The sequence below is a fragment of the Abramis brama genome (assembly GCF_963993115.1).
Source record: "Abramis brama genome assembly, chromosome: 16".
NCBI classification, from domain to species: Eukaryota; Metazoa; Chordata; class Actinopteri; order Cypriniformes; family Leuciscidae; genus Abramis; species Abramis brama.
Genome location: NC_139978.1, coordinates 15,614,784 through 15,633,510, shown reverse-complemented (window position 1 = coordinate 15,633,510; position 18,727 = coordinate 15,614,784). Strand labels below are relative to the sequence as shown.

General features: G+C 36.4%; 2 protein-coding genes across 2 annotated transcripts; both read left to right on the top strand.

The window, feature by feature from the left end:
- Positions 1-831: 831 nt before the first annotated feature.
- Positions 832-4,087, top strand: dusp2 (dual specificity phosphatase 2). Its single transcript, XM_084138353.1, has 4 exons — positions 832-1,510; positions 2,373-2,503; positions 2,612-2,831; positions 2,922-4,087. The coding sequence occupies exons 1-4, from the start codon at positions 1,117-1,119 to the stop codon at positions 3,170-3,172; spliced, it is 996 nt and encodes a 331-aa protein (XP_083994479.1). The 5' UTR covers positions 832-1,116; the 3' UTR covers positions 3,173-4,087.
- A 4,573-nt stretch (positions 4,088-8,660) lies between these two features.
- Positions 8,661-13,141, top strand: adra2b (adrenoceptor alpha 2B). Its single transcript, XM_084087278.1, has one exon. It carries the CDS (start codon positions 9,744-9,746, stop codon positions 11,259-11,261), a length of 1,518 nt encoding a protein of 505 aa, XP_083943404.1. The 5' UTR covers positions 8,661-9,743; the 3' UTR covers positions 11,262-13,141.
- Positions 13,142-18,727: the final 5,586 nt, after the last annotated feature.

The window sequence follows — 18,727 nt, the reverse complement described above, 5'->3', positions numbered from 1 at the left end:
AGATACACTCCTGTTTATTTTAATTTCTTTGTCATACATAATGAAAATATATCTGATACCTGTTTACCTCTGACTAAACTTTACTGCAATGTACTTTGGAATGCATTATGTTATTTCAAATAAAACAATAAAATAATTATATATTATGTTAATATGACCTTTTATTTATTGGCCTAATTTTCTTTTTATATTGTTTATACATTACATTCTTAAATACATTCTTAAACATTCTTATTTTTTTTATTTTTTTATTTCAATGTTTCTTTATTCTACTTATGTAAAGCACTTTGTGTGTAAAGTGTGTGTGTGTTCTTGGCATCTTTTGTGTCTGTTCTTCTCTCCTGACAGCTTGCATCACCCACTTAAACTGTACACCTGTGTGGAAAGTTGTAGCGCAGTGTATTTTACCCACACAAAATTACGCGGTACGGTCAACCATGAAAAATAACATCATCGCCTTCAGCGTGGTTTGATGTTACTTCCTGATTTAACGACCTAACTCTTGTGACCTTGCCCAAAGCCCTCAAGCCAACCGCACAGGTGTCATAACTAATAATAGGCTGTGTGCCAGTGTGTGTGTGTGTGTGTTGCCGCTGTGTTGTACGGCTCTATGGTAGCCTCACGAAATAAAAAACACGGGTAACCCCAACGACCACGTGCCGGTGGGAAAAGAAGAGAGCGCGTGAACACCCATATTTGGAATGTCGGTCTAAGTAAACGGGCCATATATGGTGTTTCCGTACGTGACGTCTGTTCCTTATGTGGAAAACGAAGGCGTGGCTGTGGCGGAGGAGACGCGATACAAATACTGTTTCCAACCCCTCCTGTTCTGTAGAAGCACATCTGCTGACAAATAAAGGTCTTTAAAACTAAGCTTTGACGAAATTCAGACGAAGATTATATGAAATTTAGAGTTAAAGACAAAGTAATAGGCTAATACTGTGAAAACACACCAGGCCTCCACGGACATTATTGTTTTGTGTCATCTTATTTTTTGTTATTGTTTATAGCACTTCATTTCCAGTGGACAAAATACGTTCCCATATATTGAACGCGCTTGATGCTGTGAAGAATATCCGTTTTCCACTCACGGCTGTTTGTTTGTCTGGAGAGGTCATGGGTATCGGCGACCCTCTCGAGATCTCAGGTAGTGAGTTAGTTCATATTTTGCGGACTCCCTCTGAGCTCTTCGCGTCTGGGGGATGCATCGTGTTGGACTGTCGGCCTTTCCTCGGCTTCTCCCGAGCGCACATCATCGAGTCCCGCAACGTCAACTGGAATTCCATGCTGAGACGGAGGTCCAAGAGCTCCGTGGTGTCTCTGGAATGGCTGGTGGCCGATAAGTCTCTCCTGGCCCAGCTGCGGAACGGGGACTTCTCTCCGGTGGTGGTCCTGGATGAAAACAGTCGGTCGGTCAGGGATTTGAAGAGCGAGAGTTTGGCCAGTCTCCTCCTCAGTGCCCTTCAGTTAGAGGTCCAGTCTGCCTCGACGCACATATGCTTCTTACAAGGTAGAGTTCTCAAAACTAGAAATGTTGTCATTGTTTTTGAGGGATAGAACTTAAATTCAGTTAAATTGCTATACGTGTTATTTCTTTTATAGCCTACACTAAAAACTTGGAATAAAGATTTAATGATTCATCATGACTACATGTCATTCTTTTTAGGAATATTTTAATTTAGTTCTAAGTTGCTATGTTTTATATTTCTATAGGCCTATATTTATTTAAATTGTAAATAAATTTACATTGTTTGGATGGTGACCTAAAAAGTTCAAATATGGTAACGTTTGAATTAACTGGAATAATATGATTTAATATAACTCAGCCTGATATTAAGTTGTATCAATGAAAGTAATTATATTTAATAAACATAAATAGCTCTTGTAAATATATATTTGGAAACGAAAATGTTTTGTCAGGAATATAAAAATGAATAACATCTGAATGAACAGTTTTATTCAAGTAAAAATAATAATAATAATAATATTAAAATATAGAAATTTACCTTATTTTAAAGTGTTTCACAGTTTAATCAAAGGTTATTTCTAATCCAAAATGGAATTTATGTATTTTTTGCTGAAATTTGGAAGCCAATAAATAATTGTGGAGATGTTTGCTTGCTCTACAATGTAAAAAATGATATGATCAATAAGTTATGATTGCACTTTATTTTTACATTGCTTTAACTCATCAAAAAATAAGTTAAGCAAACTTTTTTTTTTCAATCAGTTTAATGTAATTTCAGTTGAAATGACTTAAACATCCAAGTTGACTGTACTTAAAAATTGAAGTCAGCAACTTTTTTTTACAGTGTATTTTGCCAAACCCAGAAAATGAAAATTAACAAAATGTTTTCTCCGACCATTTCTAGGTGGATTTGACGGGTTCTCTGCACTTTATCCAGAGCTCTGCTTTAACACTCCTGTGATGTTCTCAAACAATCCTGCTCTCAGTGAACCAGAGTCCATCGTGTCCGGAAGAAAGACTCCTCTCTATGATCAGGTTGGTGATTAGAAATCTCAAAATCATAATAAATTATACAATGACTTGTTAATATCACACGATATCTTTTGAATATACTCATTGATTTTTATCCTTTTGGATTACCAGGGTGGTCCAGTTGAAATCCTCCCCTTCCTCTTTCTGGGCAGTGCGCATCACTCGTCCAGACGGGAGACTCTGGAACGCTGTGGGATCACGGCTGTGCTCAACGTATCCTCTTCCTGTCCGAACCTGTTTGAGGAGGAACTTCAGTACAAAACTCTGAAGGTGGAGGACAGTCTGGCCGCAGACATACGCGTGCTCTTTCCAGAGGCCATCCACTTTATTGGTAAGTCCTAACGGTAAAAACAGTTTTCAGAATCCTTCAGAAAAATAACAACGAGCTAAAAACTAACGCTCACCTTCATTGCATCTGCAGATTCGATAAAAGAGAGTGGCGGGCGAGTGCTGGTCCACTGTCACGCAGGAATCTCCCGGTCGGCCACCATCTGCCTGGCGTACCTCATCCACGCTCGACGTGTCCGTCTGGACGAGGCCTTTGACTTTGTAAAACGCCGCAGACAAGTCATCTCACCCAATCTAGCTTTCATGGGACAACTTCTGCAGTTCGAGACGGACGTTTTGTGCCCTTATTCTGTACTAGACAGAGAAAACAGTGGCACGTTTTAGTATCAGTCAAGAAATCTTGAACTGGCCCCACTAACTTTCAGATCTACTAGTCGCAGCTTTGACCTCAAAGACTGTGACGAATCTACAAAGGTGCTTAAAGGAAGTTTTTGCTTGATGCTATGGGTGTACAAACTGACACGTGGGACCAATTGTGGCATCTCACCCTTTAAAACTAACACCATGGCATAACTCAACTTGTTGTAGACGGCATCAACTGACTACCTGTTCTTGATTGTTTATGGCAATACAAACTATAAATAGGCCTAGTTGTCGTTTCCGAACGACCGCTACACTCAATAGCCCTCATGGAAAATGTCATAGTCACATGTCATTGTGACATTGTGTACTCGACTACTACTGTGATCTTATAACATCAACTTGTATTTGAGATATTGATGAAACAGACAAATAACTTCTGTCCTGCCAAACGTCTAAGATTATCTCCTAAAGCGTTTTCATTTAGCCTTCAACAATAGTATATGTTCAGGATGTATGTCTGCAGATCATCATTGATGTTGCATCAGTCAATGTTCCATTGAGTGATGCTGTGACCATATATGGCTGCGACTTGTGGTTAGTCTTCTGTGTGGTAAATGTCAAGTTTTTCCATGAAGTTAGTCTAATTGACAGTCTCAAAACAAGTTTTAAAGGGCAAAGACCTGACAAACTGTGATCCTAGGTCATTTTAAAATTAAGTTAAGATTGTGTTGCGATAGATAAAGGCACTAAAGCCATTTTGCTAATGTGTTTTATTTTTTTATAAAGTGTTATTTCCTTCGTTTTTGTGAATATTTATTTATCTATTTTCATTCACGCGATGCACTTTAAATTAGATTTGTTTTGATAAGATCTTTTGTAAGCTATGTGGTTTACTTATTTCAATATGTAAATAAAATGATGGATTCATTTGTTTAATGCAGTACTGAATGTAGTTTTCTTTTTAATCAAATCAATCATATATATTTTTTGAATTCTTACACACTGACAGATTCTCAAACTTCTTTTGAAGCCATCCTCCTTATGCCCAAATAACCAGAATACATTTGAAAAATGTTCTATTTTAATATATTTTTAAATGTAATTTATTCCTCTGATAGCAAAGCTGAATTTTCAGCATCATCACTCTAGTCTTCAGTGTCACACGATCCTTCAGAAATCATTCTGATTTGCTGCTCAAGAAACATTTATTATTCTTTTTAATACATTTTTAATCCAGTTACTTAATATTTTTGTAGAAACCATAATACATTTTATAGGATCCTTTGATGAATAGAAAGTTTGGTAACACTTTACAATAAGGTTCATTACAACCTTAGTTAACATTAACTAAGAATGAACAATACCTCTACAGCATTTATTAATCTTTGTTAATATTAATTTCAACATTTACTAATACATTATTAAAATCAAAGGTTGTATTTGTTAACATTAGTTAATGCTCTGTTGAACTAACATGAACAAACAATGAACAGCTGGATTTTTATTAACTAATATTTACAAAGATTAATAAATACTGTAACAAATGTATTGCTCATTGTTAGTTCATGTTGGTTAATACATTAACTAATGTGAACTAATGAACCTTATTGTAAAGTGTTACCCTTATTTTTATACATTTTGAAACCATTGCTTAATATTTTTGTAGACACCGTAATAATATTTTTTAAGGATTCTTTGATTAATAGAAAGTTCAAAAGAACAGCAGTTATTTGAAATATAAATCTTCTATTTTTTATCAGTTTTAATGTCTCCTTTCTAAAACAAGTTTCAGTTTCTTAGAAACAAATCTTCCTGGCCCCAAATGTTTGATAACATTGCATATTTTATATTTTATTTTACATGGTCGCACACTACTCATTGGCATACATTCAAGATCCGTCCTTTCTCACTGCTGTGGTAATCTTATAAAAGTATTAATATGGGAAAATACCACTTTTTGGATTGTTGCAACAGGATACAAGCAGTGGAAATCTTTTACCACAGCGCCATCTGCTGGTTATTCGAAGTCAATTTTCTGAATAGCTAAAACACTAAACCCCATTCTCTGAACCAAATTCTCAATATCCTAAAACAATTTGTCGAATAAATCACTCTTTCTGTAAAACTTTAAACAAGTTCAGGCAGTTAGACACCATTTGCAAATCTTATGCATTCTTTCTGCAAAACATTCTCATTCACTAAACACATTTCGCACTGTGATGCACTTGTGTCGCACAACTAAAACACAGCTGTCAACGTTACACACAAAGACTCTTATTTCCAATGATGTGATCAAACCAAGACAAAATAAGCCAGCTCAGAGTGCACAGGTGGCACAGGTGCAGTGCATGTTGATACGAACAATAGATGAAAACAATCTGAGAAGGAGAGGAGGAAGAGTATGTGAAAGAGGAGGAAGAGCAAGGTGAGGACAGTGTTATCAAGGCTGGACGGTTTTCCCCTTTGCCTGGCAAGAGACGCCAAACTTATTTGCTTACTTTGCAGTTTTAAATCGAAATTTTAATTGGATCCAGCCTTAACTGTTAAACTTTGATCCAGTGCCATTGAGGGGCTCATATTTCTGAATCACATATTACCCAGTAAATATTTAGGCTGTTAGAGCCATTACACAGCGACTGAAATCATATTCTCACTTTTCATTTGACCTGACAGCAGCATCTAAACAAATAATTTAAATAGTGCTTACCACAGGCTATGGGGATATTGGCAGTCTTGCCAGCTCCAATGCGCTTTGTCAGCTAAGTGAATTGGAAAATCTGCATGTTGTCCGGGGTTAATTCTTTTTGTGAACGCGCAACCCATCAGCTTGCTCATAACAGCAGGAACATGATATAAAGTCAGTTTGCTTTTGTTGTTGGGAATCGAGGTTGTTTCAAACAGCCTAACTAATGTTGCTCTGCATGATATACTGTTTTCATTGCCATCAGAAACTGCAGAATTAACAGTAGAAGCGTGACATTCATAACCTCCCTCTTTCTCTCTCATAAACGAACTTCCAAAACATGTCTGACATAAAATGGTCTGTAATATACATTTAAGTCATTGGCTAATAAATAAAAAGGATCTTATTAAAATACTTTTTTGTACATTATTTAGTTATACTCAAATTAAAATGTCCATTACAAGGCTGTCTGTAGGGTTTGAATTGATACAAGAGGATCAGCCAAGCAGACATGGTTATCGGCGGATGAGGATAATCTCAAAATAGCCAAAAACTATAAAAAGAGTACTTATTACAGAAATAATATACTTAAAATATACTAAAAAATGCTGGGTTGCTTCAAACCATGTTTTGGTCAAAACCATATATATATATTTTTTACATTGCTTTAACAAACCAAAATAAGTTATACAAGATTCAACTTATTTTTTTAAAGTCAGTTTAATGCAATTTAAGTTGAAATGACTTTAACATTCAAGTTGATTGTACTTAAAAATTTAAGGCAGCAATTTTTTTATTTTTTATTACAGTGGTAGGACTTAAGTACATCTTTATATGTAATTTCATAATTGTATAATTGAAATAGCCCATGTATTGTCGAATGTGACAATATGGGTGAACTCAAATTTAATGTAATTTCTATTGAAACTTGTGTCATGTATTTAAATATATTTGTAATTACACATTTGTAATGATGAAGTTGCTATTTAGTACATTTCAAAAATATCTTTACTGTAAATTTAATAATGAATAAAACTACAGATTAAAATCAAGTACTTTGCATGTGTTTTAGTAGTCATCACATTCGCATCAAAATAAGTGTACTTCTTTTAAGCATGACAAAAGATTGTTAAAACATTATGATTCAAAATGTAATTTAAGGTACAACTTTTAATGTTTTAAAAGTGTACCACTAAGTAGGCTACACTTAAGTGGCATTTTATTTCATCAAAATATTATATTGTCAAGTACAGTTTTTTTTTTTTTTTTTTTTTTTTTTTTGAAGTATATACTACAAGTGCACGTTCATTACAATTAAGCGCACTTTTTTTCCACAAGGGTCAAATTAAACGGCCTCTCTGATATATCAGTCTATCAAGAAGAAAATGACTTCTCCCCAGAAGGAACATCCTGAACTTCTTGAAAGCTATTGGGGAAAAATAAATTACAGTAAATGAAATGCAGCTTCCAAAGAGAACTTCATCTTCAGGAGTGTCAAGGTTTTAGATGGCCTGCAGACATTAATGGAAAAATAACCTGACATGCAGTGGAAATTTTAACACCGGTTAAGATTTAGATAGCCAAGCAATTTAGTCCATAAGAACAGGCTTTAGAAGAACTTCATCCTGTAACAACATTGAAATAACTTCAAGGACTTTTGTATGAATAAAATATCGATCAAAATACATTTTTTTTGCTGGATCAATGAAGAAATAATTACTTATTAAATAATCAGACACCTGCAAAATGATGTTGAAATATTCTTCTGAAGAAATGCCTGTTTGTATTTTGTTGTCCATAAGGGGGCAGCGCTTACCACAGGTTTGTTAATGAACAAAGTATCTATCTATCTATCTATCTATCTATCTATCTATCTATCTATCTATCTATCTATCTATCTATCTATCTATCTATCTATCTATCTATCTATCTATCTATATGTCTGTCATCTATCAAAACAGACTATATTAATCTCTAAAACATAGTTCTCTACTGAAGAACTCTCTGTGCGAAATGCTGCTTCGTGCAAATATTTATTTAATATATTGTTTTGCATGCTGGAAATACAGCAACTCATTCGACCCTTATGACACAACGTCCTGTGTTCTTTGCTAAAAATCACGACGGTAATACAGGCGATTCAGAAAAAAAAAGAAAAAAAAAAAAGAAAAAAAAAATCACCGATCCTAATGGATCCTACGCTCGAAGGGCTTCTAAATTGCGATTGGGTATATATGTTGCACTTTATCATCTGAAGAGAGCATTAAACCACTTGATCTTTATGAAATGAAGCGCGAATACGGTGCGGAGGAAGCGCTCGATTGTCACGAGTCCTTTTACGCACGAGAGCGCAGTCTGTGATTAAAGTTTTAAACGTTTCAGACAAGTCTCTGTCGCTTTTACAGTCAACTTACTTTTTAATTTGTTGCTTTTTTTGTTGGATGTAGTCAACAACATGATGTGTTTCTACAGTTTACGCAACTGCAAAACAACCTACATGATCTATAGCCTGTTTGCGGTGGTCGAGTTAGTGTTAACTTCTCAAATGAATATATAGCAACATTAATCCTGTATACTCTTCATTATGTAAATATCATTAATCAAAATCATTACCTTTATCCATTTTGTATAGCCTAATACAAGCTGTTTGGATTGTTGACCTCTCCAAAATGTATTATTTTAATTGCACCCACTACACGGCTGTATTTGTTTTATGCTCTACAATAGAGTTTTATGATAGGTCAGGCTTTTATGTGGGAGGGAAGAGTTGCCTCATGACGCCCGTCCTGACATCACTTATACTGGGGTCCTGAGGAGAACCGCTGCGTAGATATGAAGCCAGTGCGGCTCGCGCGATACTTAAAACTGTCACTGAGGTAATGCGCGAGGCACGTAGGAGGCATTTAACTTGCTGAATGAGATACTGTGACTAAAACGGGAGAAACACGGAGGGAGACGGACGACAAGCTGTTTTCAGGCATACTTCTTTTTAGTGCTTTGGACATACCCGACACATTTTGGCGTGCCTCCGATTCTTTATAAGCCTATGCCGACTTTCTACACTCAGGAATGTAACAACGACACAACTACATCAGACTCCATAATTTATCATGGTAGTTGTTGCGCTTACATTCTTTTTGCAAACTTGTGAAAACTGTGAGGGGAAACTGGCACATCGCCGCGCGCTGCTGCTCGCTCTCTGGAGATTTATATTTAAAGCCTCGCGCTCCGTGGAGGGTTGTGCATCTGGGTAACCTACATTTAAGCATTCCAATATATTTGTTTTGTAAGAACTTATGAATTTATACCATTTTTTAAAATTCTTAACTTGAATATTTGTGTTTAATTACTGTTTTTCCAAATAATTTACAGGAGCACAATATTGCGCATCTTTTTTTACATTGCCAATTAATCTGTCTTGTGCCACTCGTATTTTTGCATTGGTTCCAGGCGGGTTTTATTTAGTTTTTTCCCCTCACATTTCCTTTGTAAATTATAGTTAATTACAACCGCAAATTATAACTCATTAGATTTAATCTGACATTTTATTTATTTGATGGTTATCCTTTAAATCAATTCGCATGTTTCCATAACTGTTCCAAAACTCAGAAGACGTTTATTCCATTTTTTAATGTGACGCTAAATAATAAAATACCAACACTCGATGAGATGTGACATAACAATGGCTGCCATATATTTACTGCAGTTAGAGATGTATTCATTCGTTTATACGTAAGGGGGTTTATACGTTAAGAGTTTATTTAATTTAATATTTAACAAAATATCTTTCACTAAGTTCTTAAAAAAAAAAAACAGCTGAACGAAATTTTTCAAATTATTCTACCTACATTTGGATTAGAGAGAGAACATTAGTCCACATACACATCTAGTGGCAGGGCATTGGCAGTCATGGAGAGCGCGTGCTTTGCAGGCACAGGTCTGCCTGGCCACAACATCAACATCACCGGAGGCACGTCTTCACCCACTTGTAACCAGAGTATGATAAAGCTTGCCCCATACTCTCCAGAAGCCACAGCAATCTTTGCAACAGCCATCACATTGATGATTCTTTTTACAATTGTGGGCAATATTTTTGTCATCATCGCTGTTTTAACCAGCCGCTCACTTAGAGGACCCCAGAATCTCTTCTTGGTCTCACTTGCGGCTGCAGACATCTTGGTAGCCACCCTCATCATCCCATTTTCGCTGGCCAATGAACTGATGGGATACTGGTATTTCCGTACCGTATGGTGTGAGATTTACCTGGCGTTGGATGTGTTGTTCTGCACTTCCTCTATAGTACACCTGTGCGCCATCAGTCTAGACCGCTACTTGTCTATCTCACGCGCCGTCACGTACGGCGCAAAGCGGACGCACAAACGCATCAAATGTGCAATTTTGGTGGTGTGGCTGATATCAGCAGTCATCTCCTTTCCACCGTTACTCTCCATGAACAAGAATAAAGGAGGTGCTGATTCAGATGGGCTGCCACAGTGTCAGCTCAATGATGAGCGTTGGTACATCCTGTACTCTACTATCGGTTCCTTCTTTGCTCCTTGTCTGATTATGATCTTAGTCTACATAAGGATCTACCAGATTGCCAAGCAGCGCACGCGGTGTCCACCAGGGGAGCCCCGCAAAGAGGTCCCAGCCAATGCCGCAACGTCTCAGCACAAGGAGGGTCTGCAAAACGGAAGAGGAGATGAAACGCCTGCTACCCTGCATAAAAACCCTAGGCCTCCAACTCTGGCTGTGTCCCAAGTGGAGTCCGTCCAGCAGGCGGCGAGCACCCCGATTGCCAACAACCTTTTGAAAGCCCCTTCGACAGCCCTGACGCCAACCACACCGTGTCCCTCCCCGTCTCCTTCAAATTCATCTGAAATGGCTCCTAAGAAACCTAAACAGGGGAAAAAAGCGAAGAAGACCAAGAAACCGCCTGACAACAATAACGTAGAGAGCATGAGCTCTGACTCGGACACAGAGCAAGGTGGGAGGGGGTTAGAGGTCCCTTGCACTCCGAGCGTGACGCCTAGTGGCATCCATTCCCCCGCCACTATCCAGAAATACAGAGACATGATCGCCACCGCCAAAGGCGCCAAGCTGGTGACCCGGAAGACAAAGCAGGAAGGAACGCCCAGCTCAGCACGGCGCAAAGCAATGGTGAACCGAGAGAAACGCTTCACCTTTGTGTTGGCGGTGGTCATTGGCGTCTTTGTCATCTGCTGGTTCCCCTTCTTCTTCTCGTACAGCCTACAGGCCGTGTGCCCAGAGACATGTGCCCTGCCAGACCCACTCTTTAAATTCTTCTTCTGGATCGGCTACTGCAACAGCTGCCTCAACCCGGTCATCTACACCATCTTCAACAAAGATTTCCGCAGAGCCTTCAAAAAGATTCTCTGCAAGAACACCAAAGGCACATTCTTCTGAAGCTCCTGAGGTGGATTGCCTCCTCAGACAACAAATATCCAGCTATTCAGAACATGGACTAAAAGAAGCACAATAACGGTGCTGTTGCGATGTAAACGAAGGGCTTTTTGTGCTGCACGGGACACCATGCGACTCAAATGACTCTATTTTGTCCAGGTGACCGCCCCAGGCTTTGAATTCCTGGATTCGTGCTATAAATGAGGCTAATCCAAAAATATTCACAGACATTGACAAATCAAGGCTTAAAACAAAAGAATTTATGTAGACCATCAAACACCTGCGAGGATAGGCCACAGCACATGGTGTTCAATACGAAGGTTATTGCATTCTCTCCCCGTTATCTTTCCTTTCTAAGAACATATGGCCTTGGGGGTACTGCAAACGCGGATTTCTCTAAGGATTTCAAAGGTGCACCATTCATAATCTTTACGTACAGCTTTTCCATCCTGATTGGTCTACCTGATGCCTACACAGCTATACTTCTGCAGAACAAAGCTGAAAGACACAAAATACTCTTGTGGAAATCCTTGCCAGGGGCAATGTGTATGAAATGAGCTGACGCAAGTTTCTCTGATTGAACATTACGGCTTCTAGTTCCACAGATCCCCCCAGTGCAGGGCCATTGGGGAGATTTCCAGCTATGCTTTGATACAGAAAAGCTCTGTGAATACAGAACACCTGTCATGGATGTGGGAAAGCTCTCAATTTTCCCATCTTGGACTGGTTGCCAATAGGCTTTAAGATAGCAAAATGTTTATTACAGGAACTTTTGATATGTATTAGGACAAATGGTCTTTTTCTAATATGATAAGACTCTTTGCGTCATCAAAAAAAAAATAAAAAAAAATACTTTGGACTTCAGTGACTGTGTCAGATGACACAAACCTCCTGATTTCACTGGAGGTGCTCTTTCTGACTTGGTTCAGCACTTTTCTTTGTATAAAAGAACAAATGATTATTTGTTGGTGTACACTGATCTACTGCACCCTAAATGTCTGAACATTCAGCAGGGTGATACTTTGGGACTAAGGGCTGATAGCAGTGATGCTTTATATTTCTTTGGTCATTGTCTTTTTTGCTAATGATCCCCATGTGTGTGTGTGTGTGTGTGTGTCTGTGTGTGTGTGTGTGTGTGTGTGCAGAGCAAATATTATGAATAGGTATGCGTTGTGTCTGACTGCTGTGTATGTTTGGAAATGTATGCTGTGTGTGAGAGGGTGTGCGAATGCTGTTGTGTGGAGGTTTCTTTGCATACGTGATGGTGTGTGAGTTCACATTCCTCCCCTGATTCCACTGGCACCATTTCAACTATATATGTATGTGCTTGATAAATGTGGCTGGTTTGCCATATCTGCCATTGCTATGATTCAGCTACTTCTCATGCCAATGCTTTTACATGTTTTGCTGCTAAATTTCATATCTTCTTAAACCAGAGTTTATTTCAAAAGAATATTTTTCATTGCAGTTCATTTTGAACAAATAACTTTGAGACAAATGAGGCAAATCTAAGCTGAGAGCTGTAAATTATTATGTGAATTATTTTGTATTTATTTATCCTATTTCCTATGTTTTCCCCTATATATATTTCCTTTTTTTTTTTTGCTTTGTTTTGCCCTAAGGGGAAAACAGACGTTAAGAGTTCAGTTTGAGCTACAATACAATTGAAAATTCTGCTGTATGCTACTTTTTTTGTTTTTTTTGTTTTTTGGTATGACTTTTTTCGTATGTGTCAGGACATTGCATTCGGGCTGCAAATTAAAAAGCTTTGCAAATGTCAGGATCATGGTAACTGTATCCCTTTTGCCTCCTTGACTCCTCTTTCTTCAGTGTAATGCTGTTGGTTTTCCACTGCTCTTTAAAAATAAAACCGCTGAGCTGTGTGTGCCAACTGACTCATTGCTGTTAGAGAAAACCGATGGTGCTTTATACAGAAAAACAGATTTTTATCTTGACAGACTTCATTGGGACGCATTGAAAATTATGAAAATTAAATTAGGATTTTCTAATGGAATGGGCTTTATGATAACCAGGCATTTCAAAACGTCTTCTCCAAAACAGAGTTTTGTGTCTGCAAACATGTGGAATTGACTTGTAGGATTTTTACAGATTATAATGCAAATATACAAGAAACTACAGATCATTTATACAGAGGAAATTTGTATTCAAATGCCAAGGCAGATATTTTGATGTACAGTTTAGAATATGAGATTAATTGGCGCTTTGGCAGATGTATGTGGATACGGTTGGATAATCTCCCTTAACAGTCTCCCTTGAGGTCCATTTGACACCCTTCAAATCCTTTTCAATAAATTAATATTCACAGGCATGATTGCATTAGGAATTGTGATGCTTCTGAACACAATACAATGGGATTGAGGATTAATACTGGACTGAGTTTAATACTGTTACTGCAGGTTCAGCTTCTTTGATGTTAATTGCCTTTTTTTTTATCAAGACAACATTTTATAAATGGTGGAATAGAAAATGGGGGGGAAAACATTCTTAATATTATGTGTATTTTACAAGATAAGAGGCAGACTCTGAACTCAAACAGAGATGGAGATTAATTTATGTTAATTGCAGGAAGATGCTGCATTTAATAATTGATGTGGTCTCCAAATGAAGTGTGTAAATAATTTTGTATGGATTAATAGCCTTCACTTTTCCTTAAGAATCTACACGCAAGGTCATGCTCTGGCAGAGCCTCAAACTCTTGATTGCATTGCTTTGACTTGCAGAGAAATTGAAATCATTCATCTACAAATATGGAAATGTTATTCCAGGGGAATTAACATATTTCCCAAAGCGTTGGGCTGTCTAAGAACACCTTTCATTTAAATAAATAAAAAAGTAGCCCTGGTGAAATTCAGAAAAACACTTCAGACACATAGTATGGTTAATGCAGGAAATGGAAAGTTTGGGAAATTTAAGACCTACTTTTTAAACAACAAAATCTAATTAGTAGTTGTGTAAGAGTCTGGCAGCATGGGCTAGCTGTAAGAAGACAAGCAAACATGTCTTTGCAGAGCCCACACTCAGTTTGCAAAATAAAATAAATGAGCTGAATTTAGTCTCTGAATCCAAATATGTATTTGGGACAGTGAAGCAGATCTTCAAGGCCATGCTACATAATCTTACGCCTGAAAGAAAACTTCACAAAGTTTTTAGTGTTGTTTTTGATATGCATAATAAAAAACACTCAGTCTTCACCATTAAAAGTTTATACAGTATGTAAGGGATACTTATGCATCCAGCCGGTGATCAGGACAGGGTAATCAGGACTTAGACATAAAGCAGGCCTTAATTTACGGTATTCCACGCTCTACGGTATTTTCTTCAAATCAAATTTGTAATCTTGTGATTCACCTCATTTAGCTGGTAGTTTGGTTCATGGCTTATTACTCTTTATTTAAACTTTTTTTTAAATCCCTAGGGGAAAAAATGTATATGAAAAAATGCTTCCACCAATGCCACAGAAAAAAAGAAAGAAAGAAGGAATTAAAAAAAAACTAAAAACACGGACAGGCACTGTTGCACTTTACAAATAAGCAATATCACCCGAGCATACCCGAGTTATCAGCACAACAGCAGGACATTTCAGACACCATATTATCATTTAGCCTAATTTGTCTATTTTTGCTCAGCCAACTAAAATAGTTCCACATGCAGTCACAGCAGAACCGTTTCACATCTATAAACAATGCACACTGCAGTGGCTTTTGGTTTCTTTAAAGAATCAGTGTTCTTGAACAAATCGGTTGATCAAATGATTTATTATAAACACACTAATAAAGGCAATATCTGAATTTGAAATAGCAGACTCATTATACTATTCTAGTCATATATATAGCAGTCAATATGATATAGTCAATATTGCAGATTTGTACACCCAACACTTCATAACAGTGTTGGGTGTAATGCATTACTAAGTAATTCATTACTGTAATTTATTTAGTTTTACCTCCTGTACAGTTATTTCTGATGTAATTACATAAAATACTGTATAGACTACACAACAATTCTATATAACACAATATTTAACATAAAAAATTAACATCTAATGTTAAAATGTTTGTTTTAAATGTAACCTCCCTTTAAATACTAAAATATTTAAATACAGTTCAAGAATAATTGATGTAATTCTGTATTTATTTGAAAACATTAACCCTTAAATGCATGAATGTTTTGCCAATCATTATTACATATTCAGGTCTTTAGCGACCCAGATATAGCTAACACGGATGGTTCTCTACCTGTCACGATAATATAGAACTCTCCTGATATTAGAGTAATAATTACAGAAGAATAAAATAAAGCATATTTTGTTGCCTTTTGGAGCTTGGAAAGGTTCAGTTTGAGCAGATGTTTGATACAATCATCACTGTCCTCAGACAGAGCTCATTTCAGCACGTTCAACATCTGGCTCATATTCGTGATCTCAAACATATTCTCAAAACTATAATTTTCAAAATCTTTAAAATCAATATTTTGATCGCTGACAGCTTCTTCACCAGATCCACCATCAAGTGACAGTGACACTAATATTTGATTGCGTTCAGTACTTGCTCTGCACTAAATCACTGAGCCAATTCAAGTTCCTATTCTTTTGTATTCTGCCTGCGGTAACTATGAGTGAAACATCACTTCATCATTGTGTTTCAGACATTGCCACTTTGTGGAATACAGGTGAATTGCACTTATTCAGAAAAAATATACTAACACTGTTACACATCTCGGGTCGTTAGCGACCCTAACAAAAAATGAATGGGAAAACAGGCATTCTTTTATATATTTTTTTTTCTTTTTTATATTGTTTATAATGAATTGATTAAGATTGTCTATCTTTAAAAAAATGAATGATGAGGAGGGTAGTGAATGACCAGGTTATTAAAGACCAAGGTTACCAAGGTATGCATTTAAGGGTTAAAAGAGTGGCTTCCTGTTCCGATTTTTCAACTGGTCAAGGTTCATGTTGGATTTAGAAAGTAATTAGAAATAAGTAATGCAATACTTTTAGAGAGAGTAAACAGTAATCTAATTACACAGTTAAAGATGTAATTAGTAGCTAGTAATTTATTACTTTTTTTACAGCAGAAATAACAATAGGATGTTAGTATGCTATTCAGAATTGCTAATTCGTATCATTATAGGGTGGTTGTGTGAAAAGAAAGGCATGTCTTTTCTCAAACATAAAACAAACACAACATAACTTTATAAAGGCTATTCACACAAACACGTTTAAACTAAAGGATTTATACTTTCTCTAATTTGATATGCTAGGCAACTCCACATAGGAAGAACTTGCAAACAAGTTACTGACCTGATGGAGACTAATATACAGATAGCTGAAGCGGATTGATATCATCTTGGTCTGGAGCGAAGTTTATGTAAGGTAACGTGAAATTAAGCATGCCAGTCTGAAATCTGCCCCAATGGCTTAGAGTGCTGTAGTTCCATTTTTCACCATAGATTTACATTAGAAATTTGTGGGGCGCTGTAGAGCTGTGGAGGGCTGCCCCACTTAGAATCATGATAGACGCTTGCTGAAGCCATACGTAATTTTTTTTTATATGTCCATGCTTTCTTTACGACTTAAAATAGTCTTGAAAATCCAAAAAGTATTTGTCGCAGAATTCTGAACGCATTAACAATTTATCATTTATTCGGTTTATATAGAGTCTATGTTTTGGATGAATATTTTGGTGGGGCACTACCCCACCTACCCTTACAGATGAGCCACAGCTGAGGGTGGGACTTAATTTTGTCCATCAGGAACTGATTGGATGCATGTGATGGATTTGCTGTGATGTCATGTGAGTGACAGGTTTTCCCGCCCTCACATCAGTAAACACGTCATCAGAGAAGAGATGACATTACAAGAGGGAGGGAAAGTTATTTTGATTAAAGATTAAGATGACAAATGATTTTTTTTTTTTTAATGATCATTATAATAAAAAACTGCAATATTCCATAAAAACAAGTAAAATTTTTGTCAATTTGATAGTGTTTTCATGGTGATTTTAATGAAGCAAATTTATTTCTGTTAAGCAGCAACATTGTTCAAATTATACATTCATGTCTTTCACATGATAAGACTGACCAAGCTGAGAAGACAAGTTCAAGAAGTTCAAGTTAAACTTCCTCTTAGGAAGTCCCTTATTACCCTCTCTGTAACCTACTTTCCACTGTACTAATCTTAAATCATGCCATTCAAAAAACAACATTAAATGCACCCACACACACATAAATCATAAAACCCATAGGGACGTCTTTTGAAAGACTGTGTGATTCTGTAAAGAATAGATAATCCATTTAGCATTTCACAGTTTGACCATTTTGTAAAAAAAAAAAAAAAAAAAAAAAATGTCTTCATTCTGAACTGACAGCAGTGCAGTATGTCCTTTCTCCTCCAGTCTTACCCCTGACCCAAATTTTCATCTATGGAAATTCTATGTGACTATTACATTTGAAAACGGATTAGCAGGACCATGGCTGGGAATGGATGGGAGGAGGGAGGTTTGTTTTTTTGGCATTGACAATCAAACAGGAAATACAAAGTGTGTTCAGTCACAGCCTCATCACGTACCACATATCATCATGTCTAACAACTGTATCATAATCAACTGAGAATAGCTCTTTTAGGACAGCATTCAGCCTCAGTAGTGTCTTTGCTGTCAGAGAGAAAAGCTACAAGGACAAGGGTTACTAGTGATTCTATTGTCATGTATCAAAATGGGAAAAGAATAAAGAAAAGATGGTATGAATAATTCTGTAAGGCCAAGGAGCTCCTGTATTGACTGAATGTCAAAAACGTTTAGTATAAATAATCATAACATAAGCATCAATTAATTGTCAAGGAGATCAAGCACAAGGGCATATTTTTTTCTGGTTTTATTAATTTATTAAAAAAATACATTAAAATGCAGTTCATACATACAAAAACTCTTCTATGATGAGCATGTTGTAGATTTTGGAATTAAAATTCATTTTAATATATTTTTTTTTCTGGCTGCATAAAATACAAAATACCAGGGTGAACTGTCCTGATATGATAATAAAGAAAAAAGCTAATTTTTATCAAAATTTTGTGGTTTAACATTATCATTTATTTATTATTTCTAAGGGGAAAAAAACAATATTTTAACATAATTGCTTTGCTGTTTATTAATATTTCATGTGGTGAGACCAATATGCAGAAAGAAACTTAAAAAAAAAAAAAAAAAAAAAAAAAACAGAGAATGATATCATAGAGAAGACCTCTACAGACCCTCATGACTGTGTTTCAAGGCCAATAATAAGTCTCATAAAATATCAGATAACATTTTTATGATAATGAAAGGTTAGTTCAGATTGTAAAATGTCATATGGAACAACCCCCACCCCAAAAAAGAAAAATGATATTTATGAATTAATAAATCATGATAATAAAAACAAACACAAATAAACAATCAAAAACATTGAACAGA